We start from the raw sequence: 13,961 nt of genomic DNA on the forward strand, positions 1-13,961 counted from the left end.
AGGTTACAGAGTTCCTCAGTTGGGAGCAACGTCACCATAGAGACTGCAGCGAGACACACCCATCTCTACCCAGACAGAGCAAAGAACAATCAGTGAGCAACTCTGGTCTGCTCACCCACTTCTTCCACATCTTCTTAGCCAGGGTTGATTTTTAATTTAATCTTGGGATGTGGGCATCACTGGCAAGGCCAGCATTTATTGCCTATCCCTAGTTGCCCTTGAATTTAAGGTGACACAGATTTAAGGTGATTGGCAAAAGAACCAAAGGCGACTTCAGAAAATACTTTTTTTTACGCAGCAAGTGGTTAGGATCTCGAATGCACGGCCTGAAAGGGTGGTGGAGGCAGACTCAATCGTGGCTTTCAAAAGGGAGTTGGATAAGTACCAGAGAGAAAAAAATTTGCAGGGCTACAGGGGGTGTGGAACTAGCTGAAGTGCTCCTGCATTGAGCCGGCACGGGCTCGACGGGCCGAATGGCCTCCTTCCGTGCTGTAACCGTTCTATGAAGGTGGTGGTGAGCCGCCTTCTTGAATCGTTGCAGTCCCGTGTGGTGAAGGTGCTCCCTCAGTGCTGTTAGGGAGGGAGTTCTGTGATTTTGACCCAGCGACGATGAAGGAACGGCTAGTATGTGTCCAAGTCAGGATGGTGTGTGACTTGGAGGGGAACGTGGAGGTGGTGGTGTTCCCACGCGCCTGCTGCCCTTGTCCTTCGAGGTGGTAGAGGTCGCGGGTTTGGGAGGTGCTGCCGAAGGCGAGTTGCTGCAGTGCAGCTTGTAGATGGTACACACTGCAGCCACGGTGCGCCAGTGGTGGAGGGAGGGGATGGTTTAAGCTGGTGGGTGGGGGTGCCGATTAAGCGGACTGCTTTGTCCTGGAGAGTGTGGCATATGGCACAGGCAACACAACGGGAACTATCAAACACTGAATTGCATTGCCCCGGTACAACGTTGTAAGTGCTTACCCACACACACGCACACAAGCGAACGGCTAGGCTATACAGAAATATTACTGCAAGACTGTCTTGCACAAAGCCACAAGTGGCTGCCCATGGATTTTTCTACTCACCAAGGTGAGAATTATCCACCAATGGGTTACACGCCATGATTTTGCAAGCACTCTCAGGGGCCAACTCACATCAGGTGCAGCGTGGGTCAGACACTCTGCTCCAACCTCAGGAGCAGGGCCCTCGTTACACCGGTGACATTTCCATTTCCCACACCACCCATTCTCGTGATGTCGGAGCGAGATTGTCAATTTGCGGCAAATTGTGGGCAATCTTCCACTGCGGACTCTCATCCCTTCACAACTAATCGGGGCTGACTTCCTGAAATCACTTCACTTTACGACTGGTTGGGAGACGAGGATCTCGTCTGGGTTACATTTGAAGCCAGGCGCCCGAGGTGAACGAGATGATAGCCAAGTTCACCACGCAGTCCCTGCAACTGGCTGGATGCTAAGCAAATTTGGAAAGTAGATTGAAAAGGGGATAAAATCAGAGTTATTGCTCCTCGCACCATTATCTCAGTAACAAAGCTCTTCCTCTTTGAAGAGTACATATTGTGCTGGAGAAGAAAATTCTGAGAAGGAGTACATTTTATTCCGAGCATGCACACAAATAAGAAACCAAGACCCATAGATTTGAAAAATAAACTATTTTTGAAGTGCGATCGCTGTTGTAATGTGGGAAACGCGGCAGCCAATTTGTGCACAGCAGGATCACACAAACAGTTATGTGATAATGACCTGATATTCTGTGTTTTTTTTTAAAAAAGTGATGTTGATTGAGGGATAAATATTGGCCCGGCACACTGGGAAGAACTCCCCTGCTCTTCTTCAAAATAGTGCCATGGGATCTTTTACATCCACCTGAGAGAGCAGACAGGGCCTCGGTTTAACGTCTCATCTGAAAGACGGCGCCTCCGACAGTGCAGCACTCCCTCAGCACTGCCCTGGGAGTGTCAGCCTGGATTGTGTGCTCAAGTCTCTGAAGAGGGGCTTGAACCTTGAAAGACTGGGCACTGAATGCTCGATGCACGGAGCGAGCCCATGCCCTTCGGACTCGAATGCGAGCGTGCTACGCATTGAACCGCTGTAGCTTGACAGCTGTAATAATGAATTTCATGAGCGTCTCCCTGCCCTACTTTCTCAAACACAGACAGTTAAACACGATCCAGAGATAAGCCCCCCCCATGGTCGGTTCATACCTTGAGGGGGTCCGAGGGTTAGAAGGATGACCATGGCATGGACCACCAGGATGTGCATGGTGGCCGTCTCCCCGGTGGTCCACCTCAGGAAGACTTGGTCCTGGGATTCGGACTGTGGGTCAGGAACACAAAGCACAGTTAGCAAAGGACACACTCCCCCATCACAGAGTCGGAGTCCCGGAATCAAATCGCATTCCAGACTGTAAAATATTCAAGTCAACAGGAACTTGCTAAAGGGAATTAGATAAATATTTGAAAATGAAAAAAATTGCAGGGCTACGGAGAAAGGGCAGGGGAGAATGGGACTAATTGGAGAGCTCTTGCGAAGAGCCAGCGCGGCCATGATGGGCCGAATGGCCTCTGCCTGTGCTGTAGGATTCTACAGCAAAACATGTTGGAAGCGGTGCAGCCTCATCACTGCCTGCCCCATTGGATTGTCTCTCCTCCAGCCCCACTGTCAACTTATAGAATCATAGCATGATCCATTACAGGAGGCCATTCGGCCCATCGTGCCTGTGCCGGCTCCCCCTGCCCTTACACCAGAGCCCTGCAACTTTTTCATCTTCAAGTATTTATCCAGTTCCCTTGTGAAAGCTATCGAATCTGCATACACCACCCTTCCAGGCAGTGCATTCCAGATCATTATAACTCGCTACATAAAATAAATTCTCATCTGTCCTCTGGTTCTTTTGCCAGACAGAGCCTTGGTTTAACGTCTTATCTGAAAGACGGCACCTCCGACAGTGCAGCACTCCGCCAGCACTGCATTAGGAGTGTCAGTCTAGATTTATGTGCTCAAGTCTTTGGAGTGGGGACTTGAACCCACAACCTTCTGACTCAGAGGCGAGAGTGCTGCCCACTGAGCCACTGCTGATACGCCGGACTGCAAGTTGGGGGGGGGGGCACCCAGTGCCCAGCACAGGATCAGGGATTGGCTCAGGAGTCAGAGATCATAGCCTGCTCTGCCAGCTCCCCACGCCCTCCCTCCCTTTCCCCTCCGCCGCCCCTTCCCTCACCCCCAAATTCTCCCTTCCCGCCGCCCCTTCCCTCACCTCCCGCCCCCACCCCCCTCGCTCGCCTCCTCATCCCCCCCTCTCTCTCGCCTCCCCATCCCCCCCTCTCTCTCGCCGTCTCCCTCTCTCTCTCCCCCCCCACCCCCCACCTCTTCCTCAGCCCCCCTCCCCCGCAGCACCAGCCATTTGCGTCAGTTCCGTTCCGACAAGGCTGTGACTCACCCAGCTGTACACCTCCTCGTCCTCCTTGGTCTTGCGCATCCGCTTGACGTACCGCGAGAAGATGGCGATCAGCGCCACCAGCACGGACTCGCACTCCGTCCGGTAGGCGTGCTTGGCAAAGAGGTGAGTCATGATGGTCGACCGCTCGACGATCAAGCGCGCAACGTCCTGAGGGAACAGAATGGCGGGTTGTGAACCGGGGGAAAAGAAATTCCAGCTGAAACAAGGAAAGAATATTGGGAGCACAGCAGCTGAAAGAGGAAAATCGGATAATGTTCTCGGTACAAACCCTGGATGGTCAGATCCATGACGAAGACCTTCTCCGAATACACTGTTGAAGGGTCTCTACCCAAAACCAGTTTGCCGTTTTTTCCTCTTTTACACTTGACGGACCTGATGCGTATTTTCGGCATTTTCTGTTTTTACGAATGAGTTGCAATCTAACAAGTCCCGTTCACCCATCCCCTCCCTGACCTACACTGGCTCCCGGTCCAGCAACGCCTAGATTTGAAAATTCTCATCCTTGTGTTCAACGCCCCTCCATGGCCTCGCACCCTCTCTATCTCTGTAACCTCCTCCAGCCCCACAACCCCCAGATATCTGCGCCTCTCTAATTCTGGCCCTGATTATAATTGCTCCACCATTGGTGGCCGTGCCGTCAGCTACCTAGGCCCTACGCTTTGGAATTCCCTCCCTAAACCTCTCCACCTCTTAAGACGCTCTTTAAAACCTACCTCTGTCACCTGTCCTAACATCTCCAATGCCGCACAGCACTGCCCTCCAATCATCAAGATCCAAGGCGCGGCCCTGGACAACGTGGACCATTTCCCATGTCTCGGTAGCCTCTTATCAACAAGAGCAGACATTGATGCGGAGATTCAACATCGCCTCCAGTGCAGCCTTCGGCTGTCTGAGGAAAAGTGTTTGAAGACCAGGCCCTCAAATCTACCACCACGCTCATGGTCTACAGGGCTGTAGTAATACCCGCCCTCCTGTATGGATCTGAGGCATGGACGATGTACAGAAGACACCTCAAGTCGCTGGAGATATATCACCAACGATGTCTCCGCAAGATCCTGCAGATCCCCTGGGAGGACAGGTGCACCAACATCAGTGTCCTCGTCCAGGCTAACATCCCCAGCATTGAAGCACTGACCACACTTGATCAGCTTCGCTGGGCAGGCCACATAGTTCGCATGCCAGATACGAGACTCCCTAAGCAAATGCTTTATGCGGAGCTCCTTCACGGTAAACGAGCCAAAGGAGGACAGCGGAAACGTTATAAGGACACCCTCAAAGCCTCCCTGGTAAAGTGCGACATCACCACTGACACCTGGGAGACCCTGGCCGAAGATCGCCAGAGGTGGAGAAAGTCCATCCGGGAGGGCGTTGAGCTCTTCGAGTCTCAACGCAAACAGTGTGAAGAGGCCAAGCGCAGGCAGCGGAAGGAGCGCGCGGCAAACCAACCCCACCGTCCCCTTCCCTCGACGAATGTCTGTCCCACCTGTATCAAGGTCTGTGGCTCTCCTTTTGGACTGTTCAGCCATCAAAGAACTCACTTTGGGAGTGGAAGCAAGTCTTCCTCGATTCCGAGGGACTGCCTATGATGATGATGATGATGATGATAATATCTCCTTATGTAGTTGGATGTTAACCTTTATCTGATAACGCTCCTGTAAAGCGCCTTAGACATTTTACGATGTTAAAGGCGCTATATAAATACAAGTTGTTGCATTACAGTACTGCTGGTTTCAGTTCCACGGCACCGCTACTAAATAATTAATCCTTTAACTGCTTCAGGTGTCAACAAATCTTTTTTGTTGAAATGTTAAGATGGGATTACCCACCTTTCACACACAGTAACTGCACTTTTGTTCTGACAAAGGGTCATCAACCCGAAACGTTAACTCTGCTTCCTCGCCACAGATGCTGCCTGACCTGCTGAGATTTCCAGCATTTTCTGTTTTTACAACTACACTTACTACTTACATTGATCGGGAAACCTCAGTGAAGGACCAAGATCCTTTGAGACTACCATGGAAATGAGCAGCCGAGAGCGCAGAAAGGCTGAACAGGCCGGGACTCTTTTCTCAAGGAAAGAGAAGGCCAAGGGCTGATCTGACGGTGGTCTTTAAGATTATGAAGGGCAGCAGTGGAGAAGATGATTCCGCTTGTGGGAGAGACCAGAACGAGAGGCCATCAATACAAGATAGTCACCAGTAAATCCAATAGGGAATTCAGGAGAAATTTCTTTATCCAGAGCGTGGTGAGAAAGTGCAACTCACTACCACAGGGAATAGTTGAGGCAAATTTAAAATTTAGAATCTAGAACAAGGGGGACATAGTTTCAGAATAAGGGGTCACCCACTTAAAACGGAAATGAGGAGGAAGTTTTTCTCTGAGGGTCGTGAATCTTCGGAATTCTCTGCTCCAGAGAGCTGTGGCTGGGTCATTGAATATATTTAAGGTGGAGATAAGACAGATTTTTGAATGATAAGGGAGTCAAAGGTTATGGGGAGCGGGCAGGGAAGTGGAGCTGAGGCCAAGATCAGATCAACCATGGTTTTATTGAATGGCGGAGCAGGCTTGAGGGGCCGAATGGCCTACTCCTATTTCTTATGTTCTTATGTAAATAGTGTAGATGCATTTAAGGGGAGGCTGGATAAGTCCACGAGCGAGAAAGGAATAGAGGGTTATGCCGATGGGGCGAGATGAAGTTGGGTGGGAGGAGGCTTGTGTGGAGCAAAAACACCGGCATAGATCATCATCATAGGCAGTCCCTCGAAGCGAGGATGACTTGCTTCCACGCCAAAAAGGGATGAGTTCACAGGTGTTTCAATGAAGGACCTAATATTCCAGATCCCGAACTACATCTCGGAGGGTGGAAGATACCTGTGCTTGGATTTTTTTTAAAAAACATGTGGTGGCCGTTGCACACCAGCCACCACATGGGCTCGACAGAGCGAGGTCTTGGTCCAGTGGCAAGGGTTAACCAGGACGACTGGAGACCAGCTCTGCTGCACGGACCGAGCGCGCACACATATCGCAGTGTGGGCTGGTCCGTGCTGCCCCTGGACCCTCGCCTCTTCTGGGCCCCGAACTCGCGCCTCTCCTGGGCCCCGGTCACTTACTGCTACAATCTCTCGCCGCTCCTTCGCCCCTCCTGCTGTGCCTGCCCGCACTGCAATCAGCGACCTGGCTTCGCAGCCGTCGCCCTCCTGCAGTGGTATGCGGCCGCACGCTGCTCCCTCTGATGGTCTTACAGGCCGGGGCCTGATGTGATTGCAGTGGAAAGGATGCAGAGGAGATTTACAAGAATGTTGTCTAGACTGGAGAATTTTGGCTATGAGGAAAGATTGGAGAAGCTGGGTCTGTTTTCTTTGGAACAGAGGAGGCTGAGGGGAGATCTTACTGAGGTGTATAAAATTGCCTGGATAGTGTGGATAGGAAGGACCTGTTTCCCTTGGCAGAGGGGTCAACACCAGGGGGCATAGATTTAAAGTAACTGGGGGAAGGTTTAGAGGGGAAATTTCTTTACCCAGAGGGTGATGGGAGTCTGGAACTTACTGCCTGAAAGGGTGGTAGAGGCAGAAACCCTCACCACATTTAAAAGATACTTGGATGCGTACTTAAAAGTGCTGTAACCTACAGGGCTACAGACCAAGAGTTGGAAAATGGGATTCGGCTGGCATGGACACGATGGGCCGTGCTGTAAATTGCTATGATGCCCTAGACCTGTTGGGCAGAATGGCCTGTTTGTGCTGCAAGTACTTTGTAAAGCACTCTGCTTTACATTAAGGCTGTGTTGTGGGTGCTGCAGAACAGTCGGCTGTTGCCCACACCTCATTATCAACATTAAAGTGACAGTGACGCATCTTAGCAATATCTCATTAAAACTGAACGAAAAACTTGCACAAGCTGGGCGAGTGAGTCAGCGACTCGCTGAGACATTAATCTGTACCCCGGCGCGAACGCCTCCCCCCCCATTCCAACCTGTCCGTGTCGCTCTTACCAGAGCAAGGTCATTGTGCTGTGACTGCTCCTCCACTGGTGCGTGCTGGGATAGATAAATGACGTAGGCACTGATGGTCTGGGGATCGGTCTCCACGTGAATGGCCTGAAAATCAAAATTGGCAGTAAAATGTATCATCGAATTCGTATCGCCTTCACCTGCACACGCCAAACACGTTACCCCTGCAAAAGTGTCTGATCCTTTATATGCTGCTACACATGTTTATATATTGCACCTTTTCCCGACATGGCTAAATCCTAAATAAGAGTTAAAACGCACTACACACAGCCAGCCACAAAATAGCAGTGTACAGGCTTCGGCTCGGAGAGAAACAAAAAGGAATGTGGCGCCACCATGTGGTGGAGAGTCCTGCGCTCAGCTGACTTCATAAAGCGAATGGAAGGGTGCCCAGGTCTGGGTGCGGCTTACCTTGACCATTCATTTAGGTTCTACGTTCAAGTCCCCCACGCCAGAACCCCGAGTACATATGCTAGGCCGACACTCCAGTGCAGAACGGAGGTAAGTGCGGCACTGTCGGAGGTGCCGTCTTTCGGATGAGACGTTAAACCGAGGCCCCGTCTGCTCTCTCAGGTGGACGTAAATGATCCAAAGGCAATATTTTGAACAAGAGCAGGGGCGTTATCTCCGGTGTCCTGGCCGATATTTATCCCTCATCATCACTTAAAAAAAACCTGATTATCCGATCATTCTCTGTTTGTGGGAGCTTGTGTGCACAAGTTGGCTGCTGCATTTTCTATAGAACAACATTGACTACACTTTCATTGGCTGTAAAGCACTTTGGGCCATCATGAGGATGTGGCGGGCGCTATACAAATGCAAGCCTTTCTTTCTGAACATTCCTATATTTTTAATTCATTGTATGAAGTGCTTTGAGACATTAAAGGCCCCATATAAAGAAAGACTTGCATTTCTATAGCGCCTTTCACGACCACCGGACACCCCAAAGCACATTACAGCCAATGAAGTACTTTTGTCATAATGTAGGAAACGCGGCAGCCAATTTGCGCACAGCAAGCTCCCACAAACAGCAACGTGATAACGACTGGATAATCAGTTTTAGTGATGTTGATTGAGGGATAAATATTGGGATACCAGGGAGAACTCCGCCGGCTCTTCTTCGAAATAATAAAGTATCATTATTTTATTAGATTATGAAACTCCTTACATAAGCACACAAGAAATAGGAGCAGGAGTAGGCCATTTGGCCCCTCGAGCCTGCTCCGCCATTCAATAAGATCATGGCTGATCTGATCATGGACTCAGCTCCACTTCCCTGCCCGCTCCCCATTACCCTTTACTCCCTTATCGCTCAAAAATCTGTCCATCTCCGCCTTAAATATATTCAATGACCCAACCTCCACAGCTCTCTGGGGCAGAGAATTCCATGGATTTACAACCCTCAGAAGAAATTTCTCCTCACCTCAGTTTTAAATGGGTGGCCCCTTATTCTGAGACTATGTCCCTTAGTTTTAGTTTCTCCTGAGTGGGAATATCCTCTCTGCATCCACCTTGCCGAGCCCCCTCATTATCTTATATGTTACAATAAGATCACCTCTCATTCTTCTGAATTGCAATGAGTAGGGGCCCAACCTACTCAACCTTTCCTCATAAGTCAACCCCCTCATCTCCGGAATCAACCTAGTGAACCTTCTCTGAACAGCCTCCAATGCAAGTATATCCTTCCTTAAATACGGAGACCAAAACTGTACGCAGTACTCCAGGTGTGGCCTTACCGCCCTCAGGTTTTTGAAGCCTGCAGACTGTAGGAGAGGAGGACTGAAGCTTCGAGCAACCTAACCCCGATTTACTCATCTGTCCCATCTCTGTTCAAACTCGGGTGCTCATCTGGATCCCCGTTCATTCACCTCGGTTCCTCAATAATAAATAAATACCAGCGCCTTCTGGTTCCCTGCCTGCTTGCAGTGCTCGCTCACCTGCTGCAGTGCCAGGGAAGTCATGTTGCAGACGCTGGTGAAGAGGGGCAGTTTGGGGAGGTCCCGCAGCAGCCACTGGTACCCGGGCAGTGGCTCCCCGTCGCTCGAGTCCTCCTCCATCATCTGGTCTCGCTCCTCCACATCTCGCTGGCTGTTCTCGGAATCGGTCAGTACCAGAGACAGGCCCTGCAGCAAAGAAAGATAGATCAGGCCACAAACCCACGTCCGCCCTCCCCCATTCCCCCAGATTCCCAACAGTGACATTCAAATTAAAACATTAAAATAAACGAGCAGGAGCACTGCAAAACCAAAGCACAATGGAACCCCCCCCCCAATGTTCTGCGTCGCTATTTGAAGCACTGACGTCGCCCGTTGATCGGGTGAGATTAAGTAATTAGAGAGGGGGGAGGATCATGTGGAACACAAGCATCAGCATGCTCTCATCACAGTCAAATAACAACTTGTATTTATATAGCGCCTTTAATGTCCCAAGGCGCTTCAAGATAAGAGGAGACTAATTGATGTCGTGTTACTGACTGCTTCATTTTTGATCGGGACAGAGGAGCGGTGAGAGATCGGGGCGGAGGAGCGGTGAGAGATCGGGGCCCAGGAGAGGCGAGGGCCCGGGGAAGCACGGGCCAGCCCACACTGCGATCTATGGATAGTAGGAGCATGCGTGTGCACTAGGCCCGTGCAGCAGAGCTGGTCTCCAGTCGTCTTGGTTAACCCTTGCCACTGGACCAAGACCTAGCTCTGTCAAGACCGTGTGGCTGGTGTGCAACGGTCACCACACGTTAAAAAAATCCACGCACAGGCATCTTCCACCCTTCAGGATGTAGTTCGGGATCTGGAATATTAGGTCCTTCATTGAAACACCTGTGAACCCACCCCTTTTTGGTCTGGAAGCAAGTCATCCTCGATACGAGGGACTGCCTAATACTACCCTACTACTACTGCTACTACTACTACAACAAGACAAAACAGATAAACCTGACACCGAGCCACGCAAGAAGAAATTAGGACAGATGACCAAAAACTTGGTTAGAGGTAGGTTTTAAGGGGCATCTTAAAGGAGAAAAGAGAGGCGGAGAGGTTTAGGGAGGGAGTCCCAGAGCTTGGTGCCCAGGCAACAGAAGGCACGGCCACCTGAGCGATTATAATCAGGGATGCTCAAGAGGGCAGAATTAGAGGAGCACTGACATCTCGTGGCGGGGGGGGGGGGGGGTTGTGGGGGCTGGAGGAGATTACAGAGATACGGAGGGACGAGGCCATGGAAGGATTTGTAAACAAGGATGAGAATTTTGAATGAGCCCGGCAAAACCAAAGCAGAGGGATGTCCCCAATGTTCCGTGACCCCTTTTCAAGCGCTGACGTCCGTAAGTTAGTTGGTAGGGTGAGATTAGGTCAATGGAGTGGGAGCAGAAACATCAGCAAGCTGCCATCACAGTCAAATAACCTGCTGCCGCTTGCCGTGCAGGCTCACACGTGAGGAATGGTCACTTAACCGGGCTACCAAGGGGGGGGGGCGGATGGGCGGGTTGGCAGGTGCCCGGATCAGCTCCTCCAGGACAGGAGGGTAGAATGTTGCAGCGGGAGGTGGAAGAGTGACTGTTTCCACCACCACGACCGCTCCCCTCTCCCTCTCCCCCACCCCTCCCCCCTTCCCTTCCCATCCCCTCTTCCCCCCACCCCCCCCCCTTCCCTTTCCCCCCACCCACCCTCCACCCAACCCCACAATGCGCTCTTCGTCCAGAGCCTGGCCGATTCCTGATCCGACTTCACCACGGGAAGAGACACTCTTTGTTTAATAGACGCACGCTCTCCTCCGCCTTACCTTCATGGCTAGGACGCGGGAGGCCACCTGTGGGGAGCTCAGGCGCCGCAGGAAGTAATCCAGCACTTCGCAAGTAGTCTGCTCGTCGGCTTTGGTGCCCAGGAGGAGGTCCTGCAGACGGCCCAGGAGCTGCCGCTGCTTCTGCTGCCTCTGCATCGCGAGAGAAAAAACACTGGGTTCAATCAAGGACGCAGCCTGCCCCACTCCAGAGACACAAGCGCGTAATCCAGGCCGACAGTCCCAGTGCCAGGGCGAGGGAGCGTGCTGCACTGACAGAGCTGTTGCCTTTCGGCTGTGACGTTACCCCAAAGTCCCGTTTGCCCTCGATTTGCCACTTTCCCGCTCCCCCATCGCCCCGCCCCGAGGCAAACGGTTTTACAGGGCTCAGGCAAATCTCTTGCCCGCAAAAGACTCAGCCAAGAAAAAAAAAAGCAGACAGCTGTACCGCTTTCTTCATTCATGATCACTGCATTCATAATCAGGCCAACATTGCAGTGCACCGCTGAGGGAGCGCTGCACTGTCGGAGGTGCGGTGTCTCAGATGAGACTTTACACCGAGGCCCCGTCTGCTCCCTCAGATGGGTGTGAAAGATCCCACGGCACTATTTCGAGCAGGGGAGTTACCCCCGGTGTCCTGGCCACTATTTACCCCTCAACCATCATCACTAAACCAGATTACCTGGTTATCATCATAGTCCACATTACAGGAAAGGTGTGATTGCACTGGAAAGGGTGCAGAGGAGATTTACAAGAATGTTGCCTGCACTGGGGAATTTTGGCTTTGAGGAAAGATTGGAGATGCTGGGTCTGTTTTCTTTGGAACAGAGGAGGCCGAGGGGAGACCTGATTGAGGTGTATAAAATTAGGAAGGATCTATTTCCCTTAGTAGAGGGGTCAACAACCAGGAGGCATAAATTTAAAGGTAATTGGAGGGAGGTACAGAGGAGATAAGGGGAGAAATTTCTTTACCCAAAGCGTAGTAGGGGTCTGGAACTCACTGCCTGAAAGGGCGGTAGAGACAGAAACCCTCACCACATTTAAAAGATACTTGGATGTGCACTTAAAGTGCCGTAACCTACAGGGCTGGATCACTCTTTGTCTGTCGGCGCGGACACGATGGGCCGAAATGGCCTCCTTACGTGCTGTAAGTTTCTATGATTCGATGATCCTGTTCTGAGAGTTTGCTGTGCGCAAATTGGCTTTCGCATTTCCTACGTTACAACAGTGGCTGCACTTCAAAAGTACTTCATTGGCTGTTCAGCAATGTCCTGAGGTTATGAAAGGCACTGTAGAAATGGAGTCCAGGGGAGGCGCGAGTTCGGGGCCCAGAGGCAGCACGTGCCAGCCCACACTGCGATATGTGTGTGCACTAGGTCCATTCTGCAGAGCAGGTCTCCAGTCGTCTTGGTTAACCCTTGCCACTGGACCAAAACCAAGCTCTGTTAAGCCAGTGTGCAACGGCCACCACATGTTAAAACAATCCACCCACAGGCATCTTCCACCCTTCAAGATGTAGTTCGGGACCTGGAATATTAGGTCCTTCATTGAAACACCTGTGAACTCATCCTTTTTGGCGTTTCGAGGGACCGTCTATAATGATGATGGAGAAATGCAAGTCATCCCTTTATTCAGCCAGTTGCAGCCGCCAACATACCAGAGCCACTGACCCAGTCGCACATCTGCAGCCTCACCTGCCGTTTCTTGGCCCGCTGCTCTTTGCTCTCTCCCTCGTCTTCTTCTTCCGTGGAGGCCGCCTCGTCGGCTGCGTCGTGAAGCAGGAATTCGCACAGGCACTGGACGGGCAGCACATCCAAGGACCCTTCGCTAGACTGCACCAGATCTGCTAACCAGGGCATGGATTGGGACGAGGCCTAGAGAGGAGGGCAAGCAGGAATTAAAAAAACCTAACAAATAACCAACAGATTGGTTTATAAAATTCAAATATTATTTTTAAAATAATGTCAATAATTAATTGATAAGCAGGAGGGTCGGTAATCAGAGGACAAGATTTAAGCAATTGGCTAAAAAGCCAGAGGGAGAGGAGGAGTATTTTTTTCTTTATGCGCATTGCCTGAAAGGCTGGTGGAAGCAGATTCAATAGTAACTTTCAAAAAGGAAACTAGACACATATTTTGAAGGGGGGGAAATTGTCAGAGCTACGGGGAAAAAGCAGGGGAGCGGGTCTAACTGGACCACTCTGAGAGCCGACACAGGCATGATGGGCCGAATGTCCTCCTTCTGTGCCGTGTGATTCCACGGTTCCGTTCTCCAATTCAGTAAAACACAAATCCCTTACAGCAACAATAACTAGTGAGCATTTATGGGCAGTAGGGCTGGGGCACAAGTAACCCCTCAGCACCATTTACTTTAACATGGGTTTAACCAAAACAGCTTTTCCCCACCACAAAGCTTGTGTTCGAGATCTTTAAAGCTTCCTCCAAAGAGATGTAGACATTTCCACAAAGCACAAGCACAATGGTAGACAGGTCTCGCCCCTACGTCCCACAAAGCTGTCAGGCTACGAGACTCGAGTGCCTTATTTGCCGGAGTTCCCAGGCGGTATAGAATGTGGAGGCAGCAGACGTAAAATGGGAGTGCCTCAATGACAACGTGAGCAGAAACAAATATTTCCTGCGCAGCGTACTCTGACAGGCTGCTCCATGGAGCCAGAGAACAAATTCGCATGCGCAAAGGTGCTGAAATCAGGCACTTTTTAAAGGCT

The 13,961-nt window shown here is 51.0% G+C and overlaps 1 protein-coding gene across 1 annotated transcript in view; it reads right to left on the bottom strand.

The window, feature by feature from the left end:
- ints1 (integrator complex subunit 1) overlaps positions 1–13,961 on the bottom strand; it is a 113,584-nt gene that overhangs the window by 49,844 nt on the left and 49,779 nt on the right. Inside the window, exons 21-26 of the mRNA XM_070901330.1 lie at positions 12,931–13,110; positions 11,240–11,389; positions 9,406–9,591; positions 7,451–7,555; positions 3,439–3,606; positions 2,204–2,315 (exon numbers count right to left, since the gene is read on the bottom strand). Coding sequence (XP_070757431.1) covers positions 2,204–2,315; positions 3,439–3,606; positions 7,451–7,555; positions 9,406–9,591; positions 11,240–11,389; positions 12,931–13,110 — 901 coding nt within the window. The remainder of the gene's footprint in view (positions 1–2,203; positions 2,316–3,438; positions 3,607–7,450; positions 7,556–9,405; positions 9,592–11,239; positions 11,390–12,930; positions 13,111–13,961) is intronic.

The sequence above is a fragment of the Pristiophorus japonicus genome, chromosome 15 (assembly GCF_044704955.1).
Source record: "Pristiophorus japonicus isolate sPriJap1 chromosome 15, sPriJap1.hap1, whole genome shotgun sequence".
In the NCBI taxonomy this organism is placed as follows: Eukaryota; Metazoa; Chordata; class Chondrichthyes; family Pristiophoridae; genus Pristiophorus; species Pristiophorus japonicus.